The sequence below is a fragment of the Microcaecilia unicolor genome, chromosome 5 (assembly GCF_901765095.1).
Source record: "Microcaecilia unicolor chromosome 5, aMicUni1.1, whole genome shotgun sequence".
NCBI lineage: Eukaryota > Metazoa > Chordata > Amphibia > Gymnophiona > Siphonopidae > Microcaecilia > Microcaecilia unicolor.
This window is the reverse complement of record NC_044035.1, coordinates 80,848,494-80,871,211: the sequence shown is the minus strand read 5'-3', so window position 1 is coordinate 80,871,211 and position 22,718 is coordinate 80,848,494. Positions and strand designations below refer to the sequence as shown.

Below are 22,718 nucleotides of genomic sequence, written 5' to 3'. Positions count from 1 at the left end.
GATCACATTGATGGAATAAGAAAATCAAAATGTAGATAACAGATAAGGTGCATAAGAATATCATGGCAATCAAACGGAGAAGAATTTCAGAATTGATGCAATTAAGGTGCATAAGAAAATTATGTATAATAAGAAGTGGATAAATAGCTACAACATAACATAATGATATCAGGACAAGATATAATGTTCAATAATTAGGGTGTAAATTAACATAGACAAATTAGGAAAGTTCCATTATAATTGTGTCAGGTGAAGCTTAGGTGTCAATTCCTATGGGGGATCTTTTTTTGTACGTCTTTTTGAACAAGTAGGTCTTCAGTAACTTCTGAAAGGTCATCAGGTCGTGTGTTGTTCTTATGGTGGTTGGTAATTCATTCCATAGTTGATAATAAAATGGTTTGATAATAAAAACAGGACTTAAAAAGAAAAAAAGAGGTCGCTTTCGCAAAAGAGGTTCAAAAACGATGTAATAGTCCATCTCTCCATTGTTAGTAGCGATGGGAGAATTGAGTGTTAAGATTAGGGTATTTTCTGTTGAAAGGACATAAGAACATAGAACATAAGAGTAGCCATACTGGGTTAGACTAATGGTTCATCTAGCCCAGTATCCTGTTTTCCAAGCAGCAACCATGCCAGGCCACAAGTACCTGGAAGAAACCCAATTAGCAGCAATATTCCAAGCTACCAATCCCGGGGCAAGCAGTTCCTTCCCCACGTCTGTCTCAATAGCAGACTATGGGCTTTTCCTCCAGGAATTTGTCCAAACCTTTTTTAAAAACAGATATGCTAACCGCAGTTACAGAGCTTAACTATTTGTTGAGTGAAAAAAATATTTTCTCCTATTTCCATGTAACTTCCTTGAGTGTCTCCTAATCTTTGTACTTTTGGAACGAGGAAAAATCTATTAACTTCTACTCGTTCTACACCACTCAGGATTTTGTAGACCTCAATCATATCTTCCCTCATCTGTCTCTTTTCCAAGCTGAAGAGCCCTAACCTCTTTAGCCTTTCCTCATATGAGAGGAGTTCCATCCCCTTTATCATTTTGGTTGCTATTCTTTGAACCTTTTCTAATTCCGCTATATCTTTTTTGAGATATGGCGACCAGAACTGAACGCAATACTCAAGATGCGGTAGCACCATGGAGCGATACAAAGGCATTATAGTAATTTTGGTCTTATTCACCATCCCTTTCCTAATAATTCCTAGCATCCTGTTTGCTATTTTGCCCGCCACCACATACTGAGCAGAAGATTTCAGCATATTATGTACAATGACACCTAGATCTTTTTCTTGAGTGCTCACCCCCAAGGTGGACCCTAGCATCAGGTAACTGTGATTCAGATCATTCTTTCCTTTAACAGTTTTGTATTATCTGCAAATTTAATCACCTCACTCATTGTTCCAATTTCCATATCATTTATAAATATGTTAAATAGCACCGGTCCCAATACAGATCCCTGTGGCACTCCACTGTTCACCCTCCTCCATTGAAAGAAATGACCATTTAACCCCTACCCTCTGTTTTCTGTCCAATCACCAATTCCAATCCACACCGGAACCTTGCCTCCTATCCCATGACTAATTAATTTTCTCAGGAGTCTCTCATGAGGAACTTTATCAAAAGCGTTCTGAAAATCTAGATACACTACATCAACTGGCTCACCTTTATCCATGTGTTTATTCATGCCTTCAAAGAAATGAAGCAAATTGGTGAGGCAAGACTTCCCTTGGCTGAACCCATTCTGACTCTGACCCATTAAACCATGTTTGTCTATGCAGTGGCGTAGCGAGGGGGGCTGCCACCCGGAGCGAGGCGGTTCACCGTTGCACCCCCCCCCAGGTGCAGCACGATGACATACCCCTCCCCCCTCGGCGCATCGACACCCCCCTCCCCCCCTCCCCAGTGCCCACCCTCTTCCGTCCAACCAGCTCCCTACCTTAAAAAAAAATATCGGAATCCCGCCTCGCGACTGCACATAAAAGAAATGTGCACCGTCTCATCGGGCCTTCCCTCGCTCTGTTTGTCCCACCCTCCGCTGACGCAACTTCCTATTTCCGCAAGGGCGGGACAGACAGAGTGAGAGAAGGCCCGATGAGACGGTGCACATTTCTTTTACATGCAGGCGCAAGGCGCTGCGCCTTGCTTCGGATTCGATATTTTTTTAAAGGTAGGGAGCTGGTTGGACGGAGGAGGGTGGGCACTGGGGGGGGGTGTCGATGCGCCGAGGGGGGAGGAGCTGGCAGGGAGCACCCCCATCCCCGAGCTGACACCCGGGGCGGACCGCCCCTCCTGCCCCCCTTGCTACGCCACTGTGTCTACATGTTCTGTAATTTTATTCTTTATAATAGTTGCTGAATATTAGCACTTAAAGTGCTGTTTAACTGGCCAGTACATGCTAATATTCAGTGCCAGATAGCCGATTATCTCTGCTGAATATTAGCGCTTAGCTAATAGCAGTTAACAGGCTATATCGCGCGATATAACCAGCTGTTTGAAAATATTCAGTGCTTTGCTGGTTAAGTTTAGCTGCCAAAGCCGGCCACCTAAATAACAGTCCTATCTTTGGCCGCTATAAACTTAATTGGCCAGCGCTGAATATTAACTTGGCTGAATATTAACTTGGCTGGTTAAGTTTAAGTTGGACAAAAAAACCCGGATATTCAATGGCGGTCACTGGAAATGGTCCAGCATCGAATACCCGGTCTCAACACAGATCGCGGGACTCAGCCGGCCTGCTTCCCACGGGCTGAATATTGGCCGGTGACTCCCTATGAGGGTAAGTTTATAACAGGCTGCCTGGCTAGTGCATGACATGCATGCACAAGTTACGCCAAATTTCAAAGAGAAAGTTTGCACATACTTTCTTACGGAAAACTAGAAGTACATATAAACATGTACACCTCTTATTTAGTACGCACAAATTTTCCAGAAAACTGATGAGAATCATTTGAAATTCTACAATTAAGTATGTCCAAACCCCATCCCTTTGAATGCCTCTGCTTGTTATCAGTGAGAGTATGCACAGCATGGCATCATGCACATATTTTTGCCTGTGTATGCTCTGGTCAATTTCTTTACAAGCCATTTCTACACATACACGGCTTTTACAATTACATCATATTAAACATGACAATGTCAACATTTGCCCGTTTCTGATCTGAAGAAGGGTTACCCTTGAAAGCTAATCAAACAATGTATTAAGTTAGTTCAATAAAAAAGGTATCATCTTATTTTCTTTTCTACGTTTTGTTTTATTTCTATTTATTACCTTTGAAAGCGGATTAACAGGACTACCCCACCACTTTGCTCAGAATTACTTCTAAAAGTATGCTCTTATTTTGACAATGTGTTTTGAAGTTGATCTCTTTTGTCAGTATCAGTGGCGTAGCCAGACAGCCAATTTTGGATGGGCCTGAGCCCAAAGTGGGTGGGCACAATATTTTCTCTGCCCTACCGCAAAATATAAATACATTAGCTAATAAGGATCCTCAAACTCTGTCAGCTGAAGACTTTCTCTGAAGGTGGCCAGAACTCCCTTTTACCAAACTTGACAGGCAGTAGTAAGATCCGTAAGCCACTGATGCCAGCACCCTATGTGTGCTTAGCTGTCGGTGACTCAAGCATGCTGTCACTGACTGCAGAGCTTGGTAGAAGGAAGTTCTGGCCGTCTTTGGAGGAAGTCCTCAGCTGGGGAGGCTTGGGATCCCTACCAGCTATACAGCAAGGGTCAGAACTGGTGTTAGACATGCTAGGGCCCCCTCCCTGATCCCCTCTCCTCCCTGCTTTCCCTCCAATTTCCCAACCTGCCATTACTGTCACACCAACAGACCCTCACCAAATACAGAACATGGGATCGCGTATCAGAAATAAAAATATTTAGACAAAAATTGAACTCGGAACCCCAAAAAAGTTAAACTTAGCATGTACTTCAACACTGGAGAAATAAAAACAGAAATGCATTTCCTTTCTCCTGAACACGATACAAACACATTTGCTATGTAGATTTCCCAAAGCCAACATATTCCATTTAAAACATTCAAAATACATTGCTTTTTTCTACCTTTGTGGTCTGGACATTGTATTTTCCATCATGTTGGTTGCAGTTTCTTTTCTGCTTTCCTGTCTGTCGTCTTCTAATTCTCTTTCGAGCGGCTGCTGTCCATTTGTCTTCTTTTACCTTCACTACACCTGCTTCTGACATATTGACTTCTTATTTTTAGCTCTTTCCTCTCTTTTTTCTTCTTTCTGCCTTGCTGTCAACTCAAATTTCACCCTCTCACTGTTCTCCTTTTTAGTTTACAGCTACCTATCAGATTTTCATCTTTTTCTCTCACCCACTAGCTTTTCCATTTCCCCAACTCACTCCTTCCTCAGCCCTCCATTCCCTTTCATTACCATATTTCTATCCTCTGTAATCACTATCTTTTTATTTATTTACTTGCCACCCTCTTCCTCTCCCTCCTGGCCTCTCCCACATGGTTCCGCCATCTTCCTTTCCTCCACCCTTCTAGCCCAGCATCTGCTCCCTCTTTCTCCCCACCCCACTCTTGCAGCCTTACATCTCTCTGCCCCTTCTCTCTTCCCTCCTGCCCTCTCCCTCATGTTCCAACATTTCTCCCTCTCCCTTCCCTCACTCCCACTGTCCGGCACCTCTCTATCACCCTTCTGCTCCTGAATCCAACATCTCCTCCTTTCTCCCCTCTCCAGCTCCTGTGTTTCTCTCTCCCTCTCATTCACCGCCAGGTCCAATATATCTCCCTCTCTCCCACTTTCTACCATTCCTCCCTCTCTTGTGCCATGGGTCCAACACTTCTCTTCCCCCTCCCCCCCATGCAGCATTTTCTCTCTTCCTCCCTTCCACTGCCATGCCCATTTCTGCCTCTCCCCCTCCCTTGTGCCCCATCCAACATCTCTTCCTGCCCTCCACCATCATGTCCAATTTTTCACCATCTATCTTCTCCTCCTCACCACCCCCTGTCCAAGTCCAACATTTACCATATCTCCCTCCCCACTACCCCCCTATGTCCAACATTTCTCCCTCTCTTCTCCCTTTCCCCTCCCAATGCAAGATTTTTTCCTTTCTTACCCCTCTCTACCCTATGTCCCACAATGCTCTCTCTCTCTTGCCCCTCTCCACCTCATGCCCCCCTTCCAGCATCTATCTTAAGAAGACCTTCCCCCAACTCTCCATCTCTTCAATGGGGCACAGCACCATCCTTAGCAGGCTGAGGTCTGATCCTGCTTCTGCCTCCCTCTCTCCCACAGCGCTTCTCAAACGCTGCCTACCTACCGCCGCCACGATCTAGCATCTTCCTCCCATCTCAGCACTGCAGCAGCGGAGCAGCGGTAGCAATTCATGCTCCTGCTTCGTTCTAACCCAGAAGCGTCTCCTCTGCCGCGCGCCTGCGTCCTGCCCCAGCAGAAACAGGAAGTTGTAATAATGGGGGCGGACGCGGCAGAGGAGACGCTTCCGGGTTAGAACGAAGCAGGAGGCAGCATGAATCGCTACCGCTGCTCCGCTGCTGCAGTGCTGAGACGGGAGGAAGATGCTAGATCGTGGCAGCGGTAGGTAGGCAGTGTTTGAGAAGCGCTGTGGGAGAGAGGGAGGCAGAAGCAGGATCGGACCTCAGCCTGCTACCTCCGCTGCCGAAATTGAAGCTCTCTGCTGCTGGGTGGGCCTGAACCCCATCTGGGTGGGCCTAGGCCCACCCAGGCCCACCCGTGGCTACGCCCCTGGTCAGTATGAGATGTTAGAAGATCAGGAATTGCAAACAAGTGTTCACAAAGCTGGGCTGAGCCCAGCAACCTGATCTGGAGGGTGAAATGTTAGAACAGGTGGCTTGTGTGTCTGCTGTGCTTCAGTAGGATGTATGGGCACAATCACAGTGTAATCATCTCAGGACAGAATTAAGTGGAAATCAAGCAGACCTCCCTTTGGAAACTGGAGGATGGGGCTTGGAATTACAAAGCAGTAAAATGATCTGAGATGCCGGAAGGCTGAAATTATTTCTCCCAGTGACAGCCAAAGAATAGTTAAAGTGTCAATAAGAAGTTCTCAGGGTCTATCAGAGTCCAGGCCCATGGGAATTGTTGTGATGTATTTACTTGGGAGGTGTAGGGATAGAGGGGTATTAAGAGGGGGGGGGGGATGCTGTTTGGGCACTTTGAGCCTAGGTTGGTAGGTTGACATTGTGTTTTGGGTCTTTAAGGGTGGGGGTATGGTCGATAGGGGTTAGGGATGGAAGGGTGGGAAGGGGGTTTTCATTCCGACAATGTTGATGAGGTTTTGAGATATAGTTTTTGCAACTACTTGAAGTTTTTTCTGGGGAATTGCCGGCAATAGCCAGGTAATCTTTTTTCTATTCTCCTTTCTTTTTTTTGCTGCTGCAAAGCCATCAATAATTGTTAGAATTTTAAATTTGAAGAAATAGTAACTGAACGTGAATACTATTGGAAAGAGTGAGATTATTTGGACTTCATCTCAGAATATGTGACAATGCAATGCCTGAAGTTAGGACTCATAGAGGATTCTAGATCTGGATGGCATCCGGTGGTTGTTGTTTGTACCATGTTCTACGTTGTTTTATTTTATGAAACTTCAATAAAAATATTTGAATATAAAACTGTCATTAAGAATTACCTGAACCTGCTCCTTTAACTTAAGGATGAATTTTCCTGCTCCCTTCCACTTGTTCTGAGCCTGAAATACACACTCGTGATCTGAGAGAATTCGTTGTGATGTTTTAGATGTTGAAGATTTCTTGTTTGGGAGGTCTTTGCTCACTTCCTCCAACAGGATGTAGTCAGCTGGGTTGGGATTGTTTAGGATGCTGTAGGAATACTTGGCTTTGCTGAGAGCCTGGGACACAAGCAAACAAAAAAAGAATTTTTATGTTCTACTTGGGCTCTCAAAAAAAAAAAAAAAGCAAACATACAAAACAAAGCAAAGTACAAACCTATTAGGTGGAAGACTTAGGCCATTTTTTTAAATATCTACAACATACATGTGCAAATACCAATTTCAGAAAGCCACTATTACACATGGAGATCCCACCAACTGCTGATTTCAGGGGTGTGAGGCTGGGTGTCGCTTGGGTAGGACATTTTACAAAGGGAATATACATGTAATGGGAAAAAGTTCTACATTAGGTTTTACACCAGCTCAAAGGCATGCATAGATTTTCAAGAAGTGCATGTTATAGGGATGAGGGAGGGGGGGAGACTCGGGATATTGGAAGTCTATAAGAGTTCAAGTCTCCCAAGGGAAAGGGAAATGGGACTTTCGGTGTTTTTTGCAACTACATTCAAAGTGGTTTACATAGTATATATGGGTACTTATTTGTACCTGGGGTAAATGGAGAGTTAAGTGACTTGCCCATGGGGCCATGTTTACTAAGGTGTGCTAGCATTTTTAGCGCTCGCTAAATGCTAAAGATACCCGTACATTCCTATGGGTGTCTCTAGCATTTAGCACAAGCTAATTTTTAGCGCCCACTAAAAATGCTAGCGTGCCTATAGCGCGGCTTAGTAAACAGGGCCTTGGTGATCTTATGTGGAAGTTTTGTGGGTTAGGTTTGGGTGGTAGGGGGTCTGGGAGGGTTATTTTGTTGCACTGTTATAAAATTCTAAGATGTTGCTTTTCAATGTGCTCTTCCAAATTGTTCTAAGTTTTTCTATTCATTGTTTGCTATTTCTTAAGACAATAAAAAGATCTACAACATCAAAGTGTATGTTTTAGCCACAACTTTACATGAGGGATTATGGGACTCATTCTCCTTAATACCATGTTGCTTCTTTTCAGCTCCAAAATGAAACCAAGTTAAATGCACTCTCTTCTTAATTGGCAGCACTGAATTTACAAGTTTCATTTTAGCTGATATACTCCCAAAGGCAGTGCCATCATGGTGGTTTACAATAAGAATATCAGGGGAGAATAAAAGGAAATTACAACTCCATTATAGGCAAGGTAAGAAGTTAAGTTTGCCTTTCAGCCACTGGATCATGCTCCCAAATGACCATTAAAATGCCCTTATCTCCAACTGTGTCAGTTAAAAGGAATGTTTTCAGGCTTCTTTTGAAGGTTCGGAATGAGGCTTCCTAGTGAACCTGAAGAGGTAAAGAGTTCCAGAGGGTTGGTGCGGTGACACTAAAAACACAAACCTAAATAGTATCTAAGCAAACGTAATGAAAGATTGCGATCTACATGGTGCAGAGTAGGGTATTAGTAGTTGGGATAAGAAGACTGATCTACTATTCTGGTTTATAGTGGACTATTCAGCAGTGGCGTAGGGTGTCAGCTCGGGAGGGGGTGCTCCCTGCCAGCTCCCCCCCCCTCGGTGAATCGACACCCCCCCCCCCCCCACCTTTAAAAAGAATATCGGGAGTCACGCCTGCCCTGCACGTACAAGAAATGTGGACCGTCGGCTCTTCCCTCGCTCTGTGCCGCCCTCCGCTGAAGCAACTTCCTATTTCCGCAAGGGTGGGACAGAGCGAGAGAAGAGCCGACGGTCCACATTTCTTGTATGTGCAGGGCAGGCGCGACTCCCGGTATTCTTTTTAAAGGTAGAGTGCGGGAGCTGGTGGTCAGGGGGGGGGGGGGGGGTCATCGTGCTGCACCCGGGGGGAATGCAACGGTGAACCGCCCCGCCCCGGGTGGCAGCCCCCCCTGCTACGCCACTGCTATTCAGGTTTATAAACTGGGGCAGCCACACATGGAAGTGGTGCCACTTCCATGTAGACCTGCCAATAACTCCACATGGAAGCTACCAGGTCTGTGCCATTCAGTTTTTCTATATGAATATTTGCAAAATGGCTGCTCCTTCAGCACATGTTGCATCAGCAGATCCTTTTCCAAAATACCAATGGAACTAAGCACGTTTCAATCTGGATGCCTCAGTTCCAACCTTTAAAATGACCCTCTCATGTCATAATATTGAGTTCTGCGTGCATAATGAAATACAAAGCTGGGTAACATTAATTTCACCTGCTGAATGACATCTTGAGCTGTGCTAATGCGAGCAGTCCTAATCACAGTGTGAGGCTGCTCTGGGGAAACATCATGCACCTGAACAAAGAAATTGTCATCTTCAGAGCTCTGGGTCACATCTTTTTCCTCTGGGACATTCTTGCTGTTCAAATTCTGAAAGAAAAACAAGGAAACCAGAAATGTCCTTTTCAAAATGCAAGGCAAACAGAAGGTCATTTTAAACAAATTGGGCAGCTATTGCATGAGTAAACAGCAACATTTTCACATGTACATTGAATCCACATATAAATTACTAAGCCAACTGTTAGCTTTGTGCTAATGTAGACATTAAAAGAAAATATCTTCAATACAATATCTCACTACTTTCTCACAATGCTCTAAATAATTACAAGAAGAACAAGGACCTCAGAAAATAAATTAATTTATTTATCACCTTTTTGAAGGAATTCACTCAAGGCGATGTACAGTAAGAATAAATCAAACATAAGTAATAGATAATTACACCAGTAAAAATATTCATATAACAATGAAAAGTATATACAATCCATAATACATAATAAAACATTTTAATAGAAAATGTAGGGAATAAGCAATGATACAACATATAGATAGGTAAGAGAGTAAGAGGAGTGAGAAAATAAGGGGACTAATTTAAAGAACGTTGCACATGAGGTCAGAGAGGTGATTTAGTATTATCTCAGCTAGGGTAGGAGTGGATAGACATGTTCTATCCATGTCACTGTGTGTCTGTGTGTGTGTGTGTGTCGGACTAATAGGTTAATTACATCTTCCATTAAAGGCCTGGTTGAAGAGCCAAACTTTCACCTGCTTCCTGAAGTAGAGATAGCCTTGTGATAAGCACAGCCTTTCAGGGAGTGCATTCCAGAATATGGGGGCTATTCCAGAGAAGGTTTGCTTGTGGGTATCACATGGTGTAATGTCTTTTGGAGAAGTTGTGGTTAGGGATACTCCTTGGGAGGACCTTGGGAGGTGTGAAGAAGATGATCCTGTTCTTCAAGTACTCGGGGCCATTCAGACATAGAGTTTTAAATTTAACCCTGTATTGTTCTGGTAGCCAGTGAAGTATTTGCAAAAATGGTGTGATGTAGTCATATCGCTTGCAACCTTCCATTAGTCTTGCTGCAGCGTTCTGAATCAATTGGAGTTAGTGAAGACCCTTTGTAGTCAGACAAGTGTAGAGTAATCCAGTCTTGATGTTATCATGGCATGCACAACTGGGATAAGATTTGCCTTCTCGATGTAAGGAGACAGGCAGCGTAGTTGTCACAAATAGTAGAAGCAGCTCTTGAAGGTTGTTTGAATTTGGGGAATCAGAGTAAGTGTTGAATCTGTATTCCAAAGTTCCTGACTTGTGATTTGAGGGGGAGTTCGTACTTCCCAAAAGAGATTTTGATGTCAGGTACGTGTCCACTTGTGTTAGGGACCCAGAGAAGCTCGGTTTTACTTGGGTTCAGGCAAAGCTTGTTGTGTTTTACTCATTCTTGAATTGATGCTAGACAGGTAATCAGTTTATTCAGGGACATAGGTAAGTCAGGTTCAATGGGTTTGAGTAGCTGCACATCATCTGCGTAGATGTAGAACTGAGTGTCCATCGACTGAATCAGCTCAGCTAGTGGCTTGAGGTAGATATTGAACAGAATAGGTGACAGTATTGATCCTTGTGGTACCCCCCATGTCAGTGCCATGGTGGCGAGGAGGTGCTGCTAAACATTATGAACTGTTGCCTGTCTGATAGGGTCCAAACCAAGCAAGTACTGTTCCATTGATATCTGTTTTTGCCAGTCGTGCTAGCATGATATCATGATCCACAGTGTCAAAAGCTGCTGAGAAATCTAGCAGTACTAACACCAGGCAAATCCTGTCTCAGTTTTTGTGAAGAAATATTAAATAAGCAGCAAGTATAATTGCCATGAGACAGCTTTTTAAGCAAAATAAAGGCCTCCATCAGGTGCTGCAGTGGCATTGCCAGAAGGCAATTTTTGGGTGGGCCAACAGATTGGATGGGTGGGTACTAGGGTTTCCAACATTTTGAAAGAGAAAAACCTACCACCTGATGCACCTATGCTCTGGTCCATCCCACCACATACTTTACCCGTACCTCACTGCCAATAACTTCAATGAGGGTAGCAGTGCAGGCCATACTGAGGATAGGGGAAGTCCAAGAGATGGCACTCTTCAGTCCCTATTGAGCCATGGTTCCCCACAATACATATGCTTCCCATGTCTCAGTGCTCATCAATTCGTTTGTGGCCATGTCCACAAAATAGTGGCCAAATAAAATTGTGTGACACCCCCCCCCCTAAGAAGTGCAGAATAATGATGCAACTATGGACAGCCCACTTAAGTCATGACCCCATTTGGTGTCCTGATCCGCAGTTTTGGAAGCTCTGCCTTATATGAAACCAAATACATTCTGCATCCAATGAACCCCCGGCCCTCCCCCAACAGTGGATGCAGATCAGAGCTAGGACATTTCCCCAAAAACCTCACCATACAAATAAATATTTGTTTCTAGTGTAATCTCAACAACAGGCATAGTGTAAAGTAATACACGTCACTCAAAACCTAGATCAAATCTATCATGCCAGCACTAAGGTCCTCAAACATGGATCCTATCTATGATATTTTAGGGCACTAAATGTGAGGCCTTAAAATATCAGTGCCTCTACTGGGAAAATTGAAGAAGCCAAATTACTACAGAATACCTTGGTCACACAGGCCAAATACACAAATGCCAAATACAGAATAGGTGACAACAAATATACACATTAATTAAAACTGAAATCCAAAGAAGCCAGACCTTGCATGTAGTACAACATCAGAGGAATAGAAAGAGATGCATTTTCTCCTGTACTGTGCAAAAAAGAAAGATAGGACATGCTAGGGATGGTGTTAGAGGAATGCAACTAGGGCAACTGCCCTTGGCCCCCTAGGCAGAGAGAGCCCCAAGTCTGCCAGAAGCTGAAGAAGGCGCAGCCTGGTAGTGGGCTTTGGGGATCCCTCCAAAATTTCTGCCCTGGGCTCTAGCTATGTCTAACACCAGATCTGGCAGGAAGTACATTTCACATCTGACATATTCTAATCATAAATAAAATGAAACTTTCTACCTCTTGTTGTCTGATCCTTTTATTTTTCAAATCACGTTGGTCCCAGGCTCTGGTTTCTGCTTCCCTCTGTCTTATGTTAACTCACTCACTAGAGTCTCCTGTCCATTTGACATTTCTTCTCTCTCCCTGCCCACCATCAATCTTCCATCTCTGTGCCCCTATATTTCCATGTCCAGCATCTTCCCTGTGTCCATATCCCTGCATCCATCATCACCACTATATGTCCCTATCCCCTTTCCTTGTCCAGCATCACCCCTTTGTGTCCCAATGCCTAGTATCTCCCCTCTGTCTCCATACACCCCACCCTCCTGTGTCTGGCATTGCCCCTGTGTGTCTATATACTATTTCCAAATAGCAGTCTCATAGAGCCCAGCATCTCATGATTCCAAAAGAACCCAGAGGTAGAGCTGGTTTTCAAGCCAAGTCACAGACCTCAGTGGCGACTCGTTTCATAAGAGCTAGATCAGCTCTTAGCTCGCCTTGCCTCCTCACTGGTCTACAATGACTTAGTGCTATAAATTTAACCTTGCTTTACTGATTTAATGTATTTTATATTTACTTTTTGTATTTTCTATTTAGAATATGAGTAAGACCAAAAAAAACAAAATAATACTGCCCGGTAAGTTCTTACTCGCTGTTCCTTTTAAAGAAATTCATAGATAGTGGTTTAAAGAGGACAGCAATTTAGGAAGCCTTGATCTCCTGGGATGACAATTTCACCCCTGATGCAGGTATTTGCCGCAACACGAGCCATGTCGGGTCCAATAAAATCTGCTTCCTTCAAAAGGGTCTAATAAAATCTGCTTCCTCTGATCCTTGACTCCATTCGGTTTGTCTCATTTTCAGCCAACTACACTTTCTGTTCTACAGCTGGTTTGCATCAGTTTTTTTTCCCTCTGGTTTGCTTCGCCACTTCAGCTCATGGCAGTTAGCATTTATAAAATGGCTGACTGCAGCAGCCTAAATATCTAGCCCAGTACATTTAATTTAAATATTAAACTAGGGCTTCTTCTCGAATAAACCTACTTCCTCTCGAGTTTTCAGAATAATCCTTCCCACATAGCCTTCCTCTGGAAACCAGCTGTTCAGGATCTCTACTATCTGCTCCTTTGCCCCGATCATCCTCTGCAATGGTGACTTCCTGCACTCATTCTTTTCTTTCGGTAGAAAACACTTTTCTTCCATCAGAAAATAGTCCGCTGCATTTGTTTCCTCTGCTTTTCCTGTCGCCAAAACCTAAATGAAAAAGTAAACAAAATTAGAGGACAAAGTACTATGAGGGAGTGTCAGATAGACCCCTAAATAAATGTACTGAGGGATGTAACCTGCATGGAGCAGGAGGTACAACCCTAAACAATGGCACAGAGGGGCAAGTACAGCTCTAGCCACCTTACTGGTCGTTATCCGCATCATTTACTGTGGGGTCTTTTTACTAAGGTATGCTGAGAAATGGCCTGCAGTAGTGTAAGCGTGTGTTGTGGACGCGCACAGAATCATTTTTTCAGCACACCTGTAAAAATGCCTTTTTAAAATTTTGACCGAAAATGGACGTGTGATAAAATGAAAAAATTGACGCGCGTCCATTTTGGGTCTGAGACCTTACCACCAACCATTGACTTACCACTACTACTACTACTACAGGTCTCACACGTTAACCTGGCGATAAGGGTTTATACGTGTCAAATGCCTTTTACCGCCCGGTAGCGCCGCATGTGAGAAAATAAAAATTCTTTTCTGGCGCACGTAGGGGACACGTGCCAAAAATGAAATTACCACCCGGCACACGTGGTAGCCGGACAGTAACTCAGAATTGGCATGCGTTGGGTGCGTGTAGGCCCTAACGTGGCTTAGTAAAAGGACCCCTCTGTTACTATGCAAGTGTATTCCATGACAATTATATGACAGCCAGTGTCATTACTAGTACTTCTATACAATATGGGTGTGTAAACTCACGTGATGAAGGAGCTGCTTCGCATTGGTCTCTCCACCAATACTATAGACGGTAAAAGGTTCAGGACCAGGAGCTCCGTGCACCGTGACTTTATATAGAGTCGTTGCCTTTCTTTCTTCTGTGTTAAATAACTGTTTAATGTGAACAGCACAAACTTTAACATCCTAGTTTGTCTTTTTGTATAAGCTATATGTTTTACTATTTACATTCAGATGTACAGGGTGATTCCAATATTCATGCACATATTACCTATATGGATTCCTGCTTTAAATGCTACTTGCAAGTATGACATCGATAAAAGATGTGTTTACCTTTAATTTCCTTCCAAAGAAATAAAACAGATTCATAGATGAAGTGAGTAAAGCTTTACTGATAAAAACTTTTGAGTACATGAATGACAGCATTATCAGACAGGGAGTCTGACAAAAGGTTCACATCTCCAACAACAGCAAGAAGCAGGTGCTTAAAAGAAGGATTAATTCAAAGTGTTAATTTAGCAGACCTAATTATATTATGGAAAAAGAACATGCTGTCAGGCAGGATTAGTAGTGGGAAGAGTCAAGTGACTCAGTGGCAGTGCTGTGCTTGGTCACTTCAAAGGAACAGTTTGCATGGAGTCAGGTCTTTCATATGCTAGATTGATAAAATCTCCCAATCATTGCACAGTGGCAACATCTAGCTGTAGAACCCAGTGCTCTAGAAAGAGTCCATGGTGCCTGGTCCCCAGTTTGGGCTAAGAGAGGTGGAAGGGGATATAAAGTAGGGAAAATTGCGAATGAAGGCTCATAGCAGCAAATTCAAGCACATAGGTAAGCCATGCTGAATCAGAGCAAAGGTCCATCAAGCCTGGGTCAGAAATACCCAGCAATCTCCCAAAATAGATCAAAATTTTAGAAATATTATGTCTGTGGTGATGTAACCAAGGCTTCCTTTTGGTTTTATTTTTTCATTTTACTTCTATCACACTTTAATTGTAAACCACTTTGGAATTTTTATGATATTGAGGTATATCAAATAAAGATAACCTTGGAAATTTCTCATAGCTGATTTCAAGCTTTTCCAAGACTCTCAGATATACAATATTTAAAACATTTCAAAGTGCTTTTTTTCTCTGTTTGATGCCTTCCAAATCTGGTCAGTGGCAGGGCCGCCGAGAGACTGAGCCGGGCCCGGGGCAGGGCCACCACCAGGCCCGCCCCCCCCTCCACTGCTGCCATCTCCCCAAGGATTGTTGCTGCCGCCGCAATTATGATACCTTGGCTGGCAGGGATTCCAAGGCCCCTGCCAGCAGAAGAGTCTTCCTCCAGTGCTGTTCTTCTTCACTCTGCTGCGTGGCCTGCCCCTGCAGCTGCTTTTTCTCTCAGGTCGCGCATGCTTGGTTTCAAAACCGAGCATGCACGGCCTGAGGAGAAAATCAGCCACTTGGAAGGCAAGGCGGCAGACTGTGAAGAACAGCAGCGCTGGAGGAAGATCTCTTCTGCTGGCAAGCCCCCCCCCCCCAACTAGCCTGCTGAGTCTGCTCCTCTGGGTCTTCCCTAGCTTCCAAGGGGGGCCCAGCATCAGAGAGAGAGAGAGACCCCCGCGAGGGTCCTCCTTGGAGGCCCGGGCCCGGGGAATTTTGCCTCCCCACCCCCCTCTCGGCGGCCCTGGTCAGATACCTTGGTGGATCAAGTGCAAGGTGTCTGTCGGCTCTGCATTCAACAGATGTTTATCATGGATGCAATATTATATGTGCCATCTTTAGTGTTCATGCATATGAAAATGTTTGGCAAATTAATATTTGTGTTTGCCTTCTTACAACATAAAATCCAATCTTATGGCAAGGATTTGAATGTATATCCATTTCACACATATTAGCCTGAAATTACCACAGAGGCGGGCAGAACACTGCCACTGGGATTTTCCTCCATTCTTCGGCTGTTTATAAATAAGCCTGAGATATCGAGGGATTCATTGTGCAAGTTACGAAGTTGCAGGTGCCTGTACCCTAAAACAATAAGATTCATGAAAAGAATTAATGAAAAATGTATCTAAAAGCAAGCTAGATCGTACTACTTGTTTCCACCAGCAAATTTAGAACCTGATTTTTGAGGAGGCTCGAAGGAAGAAAAATGTGCAGACTAGATGAGCCTTATGGTCTTTATCTGTTGACCTAGTCTGTATTTCTAGGTTTGTAGCAGACAGCTCACCCTCTCCCCTTTTCTGTGCTATGAGAAAATCTAGTTCAAAATGAGGCCTTTGGTGTAGAGAGCTGCACAGGAACGGGGATAGTGGGATTCCCGCGGGGATCCCGTAGGGATGGACCCAGGTCTGCAGGGATCCTGTGGAAGTGTACGACAAGTCAAGCTTTTAAAAACTCTTTTTCAAATAGTCACACGTCCAGCACTTTAAAACAGATTTTATGGCTTGGATGAATTCAGTTTTTGTGGCGGTCAGAAAGGAACAGGATCGTACAACAGAAAGCGGCACATCCCTTGTGGGAGAATATGCCTTGAAGAGCTATTTATAGGGGGTAATGTGACAGAACATGTCTACTCTCCAAGCATTACTGACATGATTCACATACTGTATTAACTTTTTCTAACACCATCTCCTGTGAGAGATTGAATAATTATTTATAGCTTGGCAACACTCTACAGCCAAAACTCTAAATGTGCTATTTCCTCTTTTAGTCTGAATGTAGCGTTATCAACAGACTGACTAATTCCTTTCTTTAAAATATCTTTCCCCTCTATAGACACTAATATTACATGTGTGAAGACATGAAGCACTGGATATGAAAATTAATGCTACATTTTAGTATATTAGACCTCAGTGAACCAGTGCAAGTCAAGGCATTACAACAATTTAGCCTGTATCCCATCATTTCATCCATCTACAGAACAAGGCTAGATCATGCTAGTGGGCAAGAGAGACAGAGGACAGTGGAGAGCAATGTGGACAGAGCCGACCCTACCACTAGACGCCCCCTAGCGCAGCAGCAGAGTGCCAGCACAGCAGGAAAGACCTTTAACAGTCCCTTTCACCGGTGGTCCTATCAGCATCCCAGTGCATGTACACACACAAGGCATGCCAAGTCTCAACCTCTCTTCTGACAGCACGTAGGAGGGTGTGGCATACGACAGGCCTTGACCGGTCAAGTGTACAGGGATGCTGAAAGGCTCATTGCTGACAGTGGCATTAAAAGGGCTTTTCTGCTCTCAGCTGTGACAATGATACACTGCTGCACCCGCTCCCAACCCCATCTCCACAAAGTATGTATTTTCTTTTGGCTCCTAGATGGGGGGGGGGGTGGTCAGCAGCAGTGCCAGGGTGAATGGAAAATGGAGGCGAAAGGTAAGGGAGCAGAAATGTTGAAAATCTTGAGAAAGAGAGAGAGAGAGAGATGCGGGGGAGGAGGAGGGAAGGAGAGAGATGCTAGGCACTTTGCTGTGGGGGGACCCCTGGGGAGAAGGTAGGGAAGGTGACTACAGGGTTGGGAGTGGTAGTAGGAATGGGGAGATGCTGGACTATGGGCAGGGTGGGGTGGGACACACATAGCTGACAGTTTGCCTAGAGCATCTGATACCACTGGGACAGCCCTGAGTGTGGAGTGATGACTTCAAAAAAATGGTCAAAATCTGGAAACATGGACAAGGAAAACTGAGAACCGACAGAACTGTGCACCATAGCTGCCAAGCTTCTATTGAAGACAGTTCTCAACAATGAGGATCATGGGAGAATTCTATGGCAAACACACGATTCTTTCCTATATTTTTACACTGCTAGCCCACTCCACAGTCAGCTTCCTAGATATTGACAAACGAGCTCAATTCCTCTCTCACTCCCCTAGATTATCACAAGTCCTTGCAAACTCCTTTTCCCTATTGATATTTACATTTTCTAGTGCAGTACTTCAGATTTATTAAAAAGCACTGCCACTTTACCTTATGCTAATGTGTGATTACATGTATTAATGTGAGTTATTCAGTACAGGTCTCATTTCATGCAAGGAGACCTATTTACTATTAATGCACATGAATAGTAGTGATACACACTAAATCTAGGTCACAGTCAGCACTCCTGACCTCCTCTCAGAAGAGTTGCAGAGAGCTTTTATTTTTCTGACGCTTAACAAATTAACACAAGCAGCCAACTTGCTACAGAAATGGAGACTCTTACATAAAAAAGAAAATTATTTTTAAATGAGCAAATGAATGTAGGAAAAATATTATCATTATGAGAGTCAAATTAGCCCACAATATTGGGGAGGACCCATACCACAAATCACAGTAAACAATTTAAATAAGGAATGGATAGCATCAGCCGGCATATTTAAATTTCTATAGTGCTTATATCAACACCTCCAAGCAATCAGCTGTCTGCTTTGGTTGGGAATTGCAAGGCTGCTTGACTGGTCGGCAGGGCTGCCGAGAGACTGAACAGGGCCTGGGCCACTGCTGCTGGGCTTCCCCCATCCTGAGGACCGCCGCTGCCACCCCGCCAGGACTGCCACCTAGCCAGACTACAAAAATTAGGGGGGGGCAGAGCCCAAAGGGGGGGGCACATTTTGCCCCACCTCCCTGCCCCCACCCCGAAGCAACTCCACATACCTTGGCTGGTGGGGGTCTCCAAGCCCCGCCAGCAGAAGCCTTCCTCCAGTGCTGTTCTCCACCGCATTGCTTGCCCTGCGGCTGCTTTTTCGCAATGTGAGGGGAAAAGCAGCCACAGGTCGGGCAATGGAGAACAGCGCTGGAGGAAGGCTTCTGCTGGCAGGGCTTGGAGTCCCCCTCACCAACCAAACCAGAGGCCCTGAAGCCCTGTGCCTGCTCCTCCCCAGCCTCTAAGGGGGGCCTGGCGCCGGAGTTTTCTCTCTTCTGTTCCTGTCAGGATGTGATCACCCGGGTCCCATCAGGAGCAAGTGACAGACAGACTCCGGTGCTGGGCCCCCCTTGGAGGCCAGGCCCGAGGGAATCTTGCTCCCCTGACCCCCCCCCCCCCCCCCGGTGGCCCTGTTGATTGGCAGATATAAGTTCATTTATGATGCGAAGGAGTGGTGCTTAAATGGCAGCTCCAACACTGGGGAAGTGAAGCCAATGCCAGATAGACTTCTACGGTCTGTGTCTCATATATGGCAAGAGAAATCAGGATGGGCTAGAGTGAGTTTTGATGGCAACTCCAGTAGCTGGGAAGTAGGGCCAGTGCAGGGCAGACCTTTTTACGGTCTGAGTCCTGAAAATGGCAAGCATGGATCAGGAGTAAATATGCTATTTTATACCACATTCATATCGCTTTGAGAGCAGGTCCTGTATATCTCACTGGGGGAGAGGAAGACATTGTATAGTGGAAAGTAGCCAATAAAACGTTGTAACAATACTACTGGACTGTTGGTTCAATAATGCCTTGTTAATGATGACTGTTGGGCAGACTGGATGGACTGTGCAGGTCTTTATCTGCAGTCTTTTACTATGTTACTAAGAGTAAACTACCTATCTGCTTGGGGTGGGGAACAGGGTGACTGCTTGGGCGGGATGCAGGTTGAAGTGATGTTTGAAGAAGGGCGGGCTGGCTTACTGGTTCGGTGAACACTGGCTGGATGACTGCCTATTTGGGGAACAGGCTGTTTTACTGGGGGGACTAGCATTCTGGGATGCACTCCTTATATGGTGTTTAGTCCTGCCCAGTGCATCCCAGAATGCACTGGGCAGGGCCTGGGCACCGCCATTTTGTTATGGGCGGGCCCGAGGCAGGAGGGAGGAGCTGTTGCTCCTGCTCTCCTGCCTCCACATTGTTGTAAAGGTACAGGGAGGGGTGTGTGCCTGTGCAGGGGAAGGGGTTTGGTCCACTGGACCACCAGGAAATTTTTTTTTAAAAGGTTCCAGGATCACGGGGGTGGGGATGGAGCCGTGGTTCACTGGACCACAAGAATAAATTAAAAAGAAAAACAGTGGAGGTCCAGTGCATCAGAGCTGTCAAATCCATTTGACAGCTTGAACTTGCAAACAGCGAGGATGCACAAAGGGGGGGGGGGGGGATCCCCTTTGTGCATCGCTGGCTGTTAGCGATTCGCTACATTTTAGCCAGGCAGCTGTATTTTACGGCTGCATTTGTGCATCATGGCCTGAGAAGGGCTCTGAGCTGCCCATCTGTACTGCCTTCTTACAACTGCTGCCATTTTGGGCAACAACTATAGACATAGAACAGGCATCTGTAAGAATTCTCCACGGCCTGCAGCTCAGAGCTTCCCTGGGCCTGTAGGGATTGATTTCTCAAAACCAGAATTTCTAGCTACGGTGAATATATTAAGCACTTAACCACCTAAGCATAGTGGTCACAGCGGACCGCATAAAAGTCAGTCCTATACGGGGTGTCGCTTAGGTAGTTAAGAGCTGAATATTGCACTTAACCACATAAGAGACAGGATATTCAATGCTGGTGCATGAACATGGCGGAACACTGAATATCTGGAAATAATGCCGATAGTGTCTAACAAACCACTCGCTGCCACAGGCTGAATGTTGACCCCTGTAATTTCTGCTAGATCATCTATTTTTTTACCTCTCTTCAAAGCCTTCAGGGGAATGATTTTCTGTGCAGTCACTGCCGAACTGTTATTTTCCACCACAGCAAATCGAAGAAAGGCCAGATCCTCAAAGTAAACCCGGAAAAGGAACTGCTCATTCCACATAGGGTTCAAGGTATTGCGGTGAATGGGCTTAGTGCGAAAGTGGCAGCTGTCCAGAGGCATACCGAGCAGATCTAGTTCAATGCAGGGGCTCCCCACGCTATTCCCTGGGCAAACATTCTGCCCTGAGACGATCTGAAACACAAACACAAACACCGTAACCAAACATGGCCAGATAAAACTGAAAATTCAAGTATGTGGCACATTTCTAGCTTTAACGGTGGGTGGGGGAACAAGGAGGCAATGTGTATTCTTAGTGGTTAGACACAGAAATGCCAGCTGTGATCTGGACTAACTCCACCTCCAGCGTTGCCTCTTTCCTGGGCATCACCCCTTTCTCCACTGATAGCAGGTCACAGATGGATGGATTTGACCAGTCCAGAAGGTATCCTTTTTTCACAGAATGCACAAGAGCAAGGGATTTATTTTCCAAATGATCTTACAGGAAAATGTGCTTTCTGCAACTCATGCAGTACTGCAAAATATCTAGACAGCAAGCGTATGCTAAAACAAAAAACAGGATGGGCACGAGTTGGTGATTTAAAATCAAAGTCCTGAGGCTTTGAAAAGAAAACATGGGTACCCTAGGGTAGCGAATAGGGAATCAGAACTATTCAAAGTTCGTTCTCTCTCTGTCTTTATATATATATATATATATATATATATATATATATATACACACACACACACACACACACACACACCAGTGGCATAACTACAGGGGGACCTTGGGAGCCTGGCCCCTCCCAATTTGCTTCCCCCCCCCCCCAAAAAAAAAAAAAAATTGAGGCACTGTCTTCTGCTTTCACTGGCAGGGGTCCTTTAGCCCCACCAGCACAAGCCCTCCTCCAACCAAAGCCTGTCGCCTTTCCTAGGCCACCGCTGTGCCAGTTCCACCTCCCCCCCCCCCCCACATGCATGTTTTTTTGTGAAACTGAGCATGTATGAGTGAGGCCTACCCCCTACGCATGTGCAGGAGGCAGGCCTCTCTCGTGTATGCTTAGTTTTGAGAAAACTGAGAATGTGCAGGGGTAGGGGCCTTGCACAGCAATGGAAGCCCAAAAGGACAGTTTCTGCTGGCAGGGCTTGGAGCTCGCGCCAGCTCAGGTATCTGGGGTCGCATGGGAGAGAGAATTTTGTGCTCGGGCCTCCCAAAATCTGAGGTGTGACTACGCCACTGATATATACATACATAGAAAAATTTAAGATTTATGGGTTTAAAACAACAATTGACTGTCTTAAGCTATTAACTGTCAGTTCCTTTATCCAGACTTAAGTATATGTGCACGTTTCCAAACCACTGCACCGTATGAGCAAGAAAACGAAAACATACAGCTAAATGATGCTTAAGCCCCTTGTAGCCTTAAGCTAAGTACAGGATTGGAAATGTTTGTGCTATAATCCTAATGAATTTTAAACACAGTCATTTTCTAAGCACAGTGAATAATATAAGTGAGGAAATTTTTAGAGTAACTTTTTTATAGCCATTAGAAAGGCATTTCAAGATCAATCCCAAAAGCACACGATAAACTCTAAAACAAACCAAGTCTTGATGACATCCTATTTCAGAAATTAAAAAATGCTTACTGTTAAAGAATATATGGCTGGTTCCACATTTTCCATCTCTCGCTCCAGTGGAGAAAACAAATAGTGCATTGGACAACTCTTGTCCCACAGGACGGGAGGTTTCATAACATAGCCACAGCCACCATTAGCTTCAAACATTGCAGCATTTAAATGCATCGGAAGATCTACAGGTAAAGGGAACATCACAGTATCAAGATGCTACTCTTGCACACAAAACAGCAATGTTTTCATCATTGTTAACTCTTTATTGAATCTCACTTATAAAATGAACACATTTTAAATAGGAACTTGATGAATATAACTTGCACCTAACACCAAAACCCCCAATCCACATAGAAATACCAAGAATAAAATTTGTACAAATAAGAAGAAAAACCAACAAAAATAAACAGAAACCA

General features: G+C 44.6%; 1 protein-coding gene across 1 annotated transcript in view; it reads right to left on the bottom strand.

Annotated features, from left to right (window-relative positions):
- The window catches only part of PLCE1 (phospholipase C epsilon 1), a 397,028-nt gene that overhangs the window by 6,675 nt on the left and 367,635 nt on the right, over positions 1 to 22,718 (bottom strand). Inside the window, exons 26-32 of the mRNA XM_030203041.1 lie at positions 22,321 to 22,484; positions 20,607 to 20,868; positions 15,938 to 16,056; positions 14,072 to 14,200; positions 13,145 to 13,354; positions 8,988 to 9,143; positions 6,645 to 6,863 (exon numbers count right to left, since the gene is read on the bottom strand). Of these exons, the coding sequence (XP_030058901.1) occupies positions 6,645 to 6,863; positions 8,988 to 9,143; positions 13,145 to 13,354; positions 14,072 to 14,200; positions 15,938 to 16,056; positions 20,607 to 20,868; positions 22,321 to 22,484 (1,259 nt within the window). The remainder of the gene's footprint in view (positions 1 to 6,644; positions 6,864 to 8,987; positions 9,144 to 13,144; positions 13,355 to 14,071; positions 14,201 to 15,937; positions 16,057 to 20,606; positions 20,869 to 22,320; positions 22,485 to 22,718) is intronic.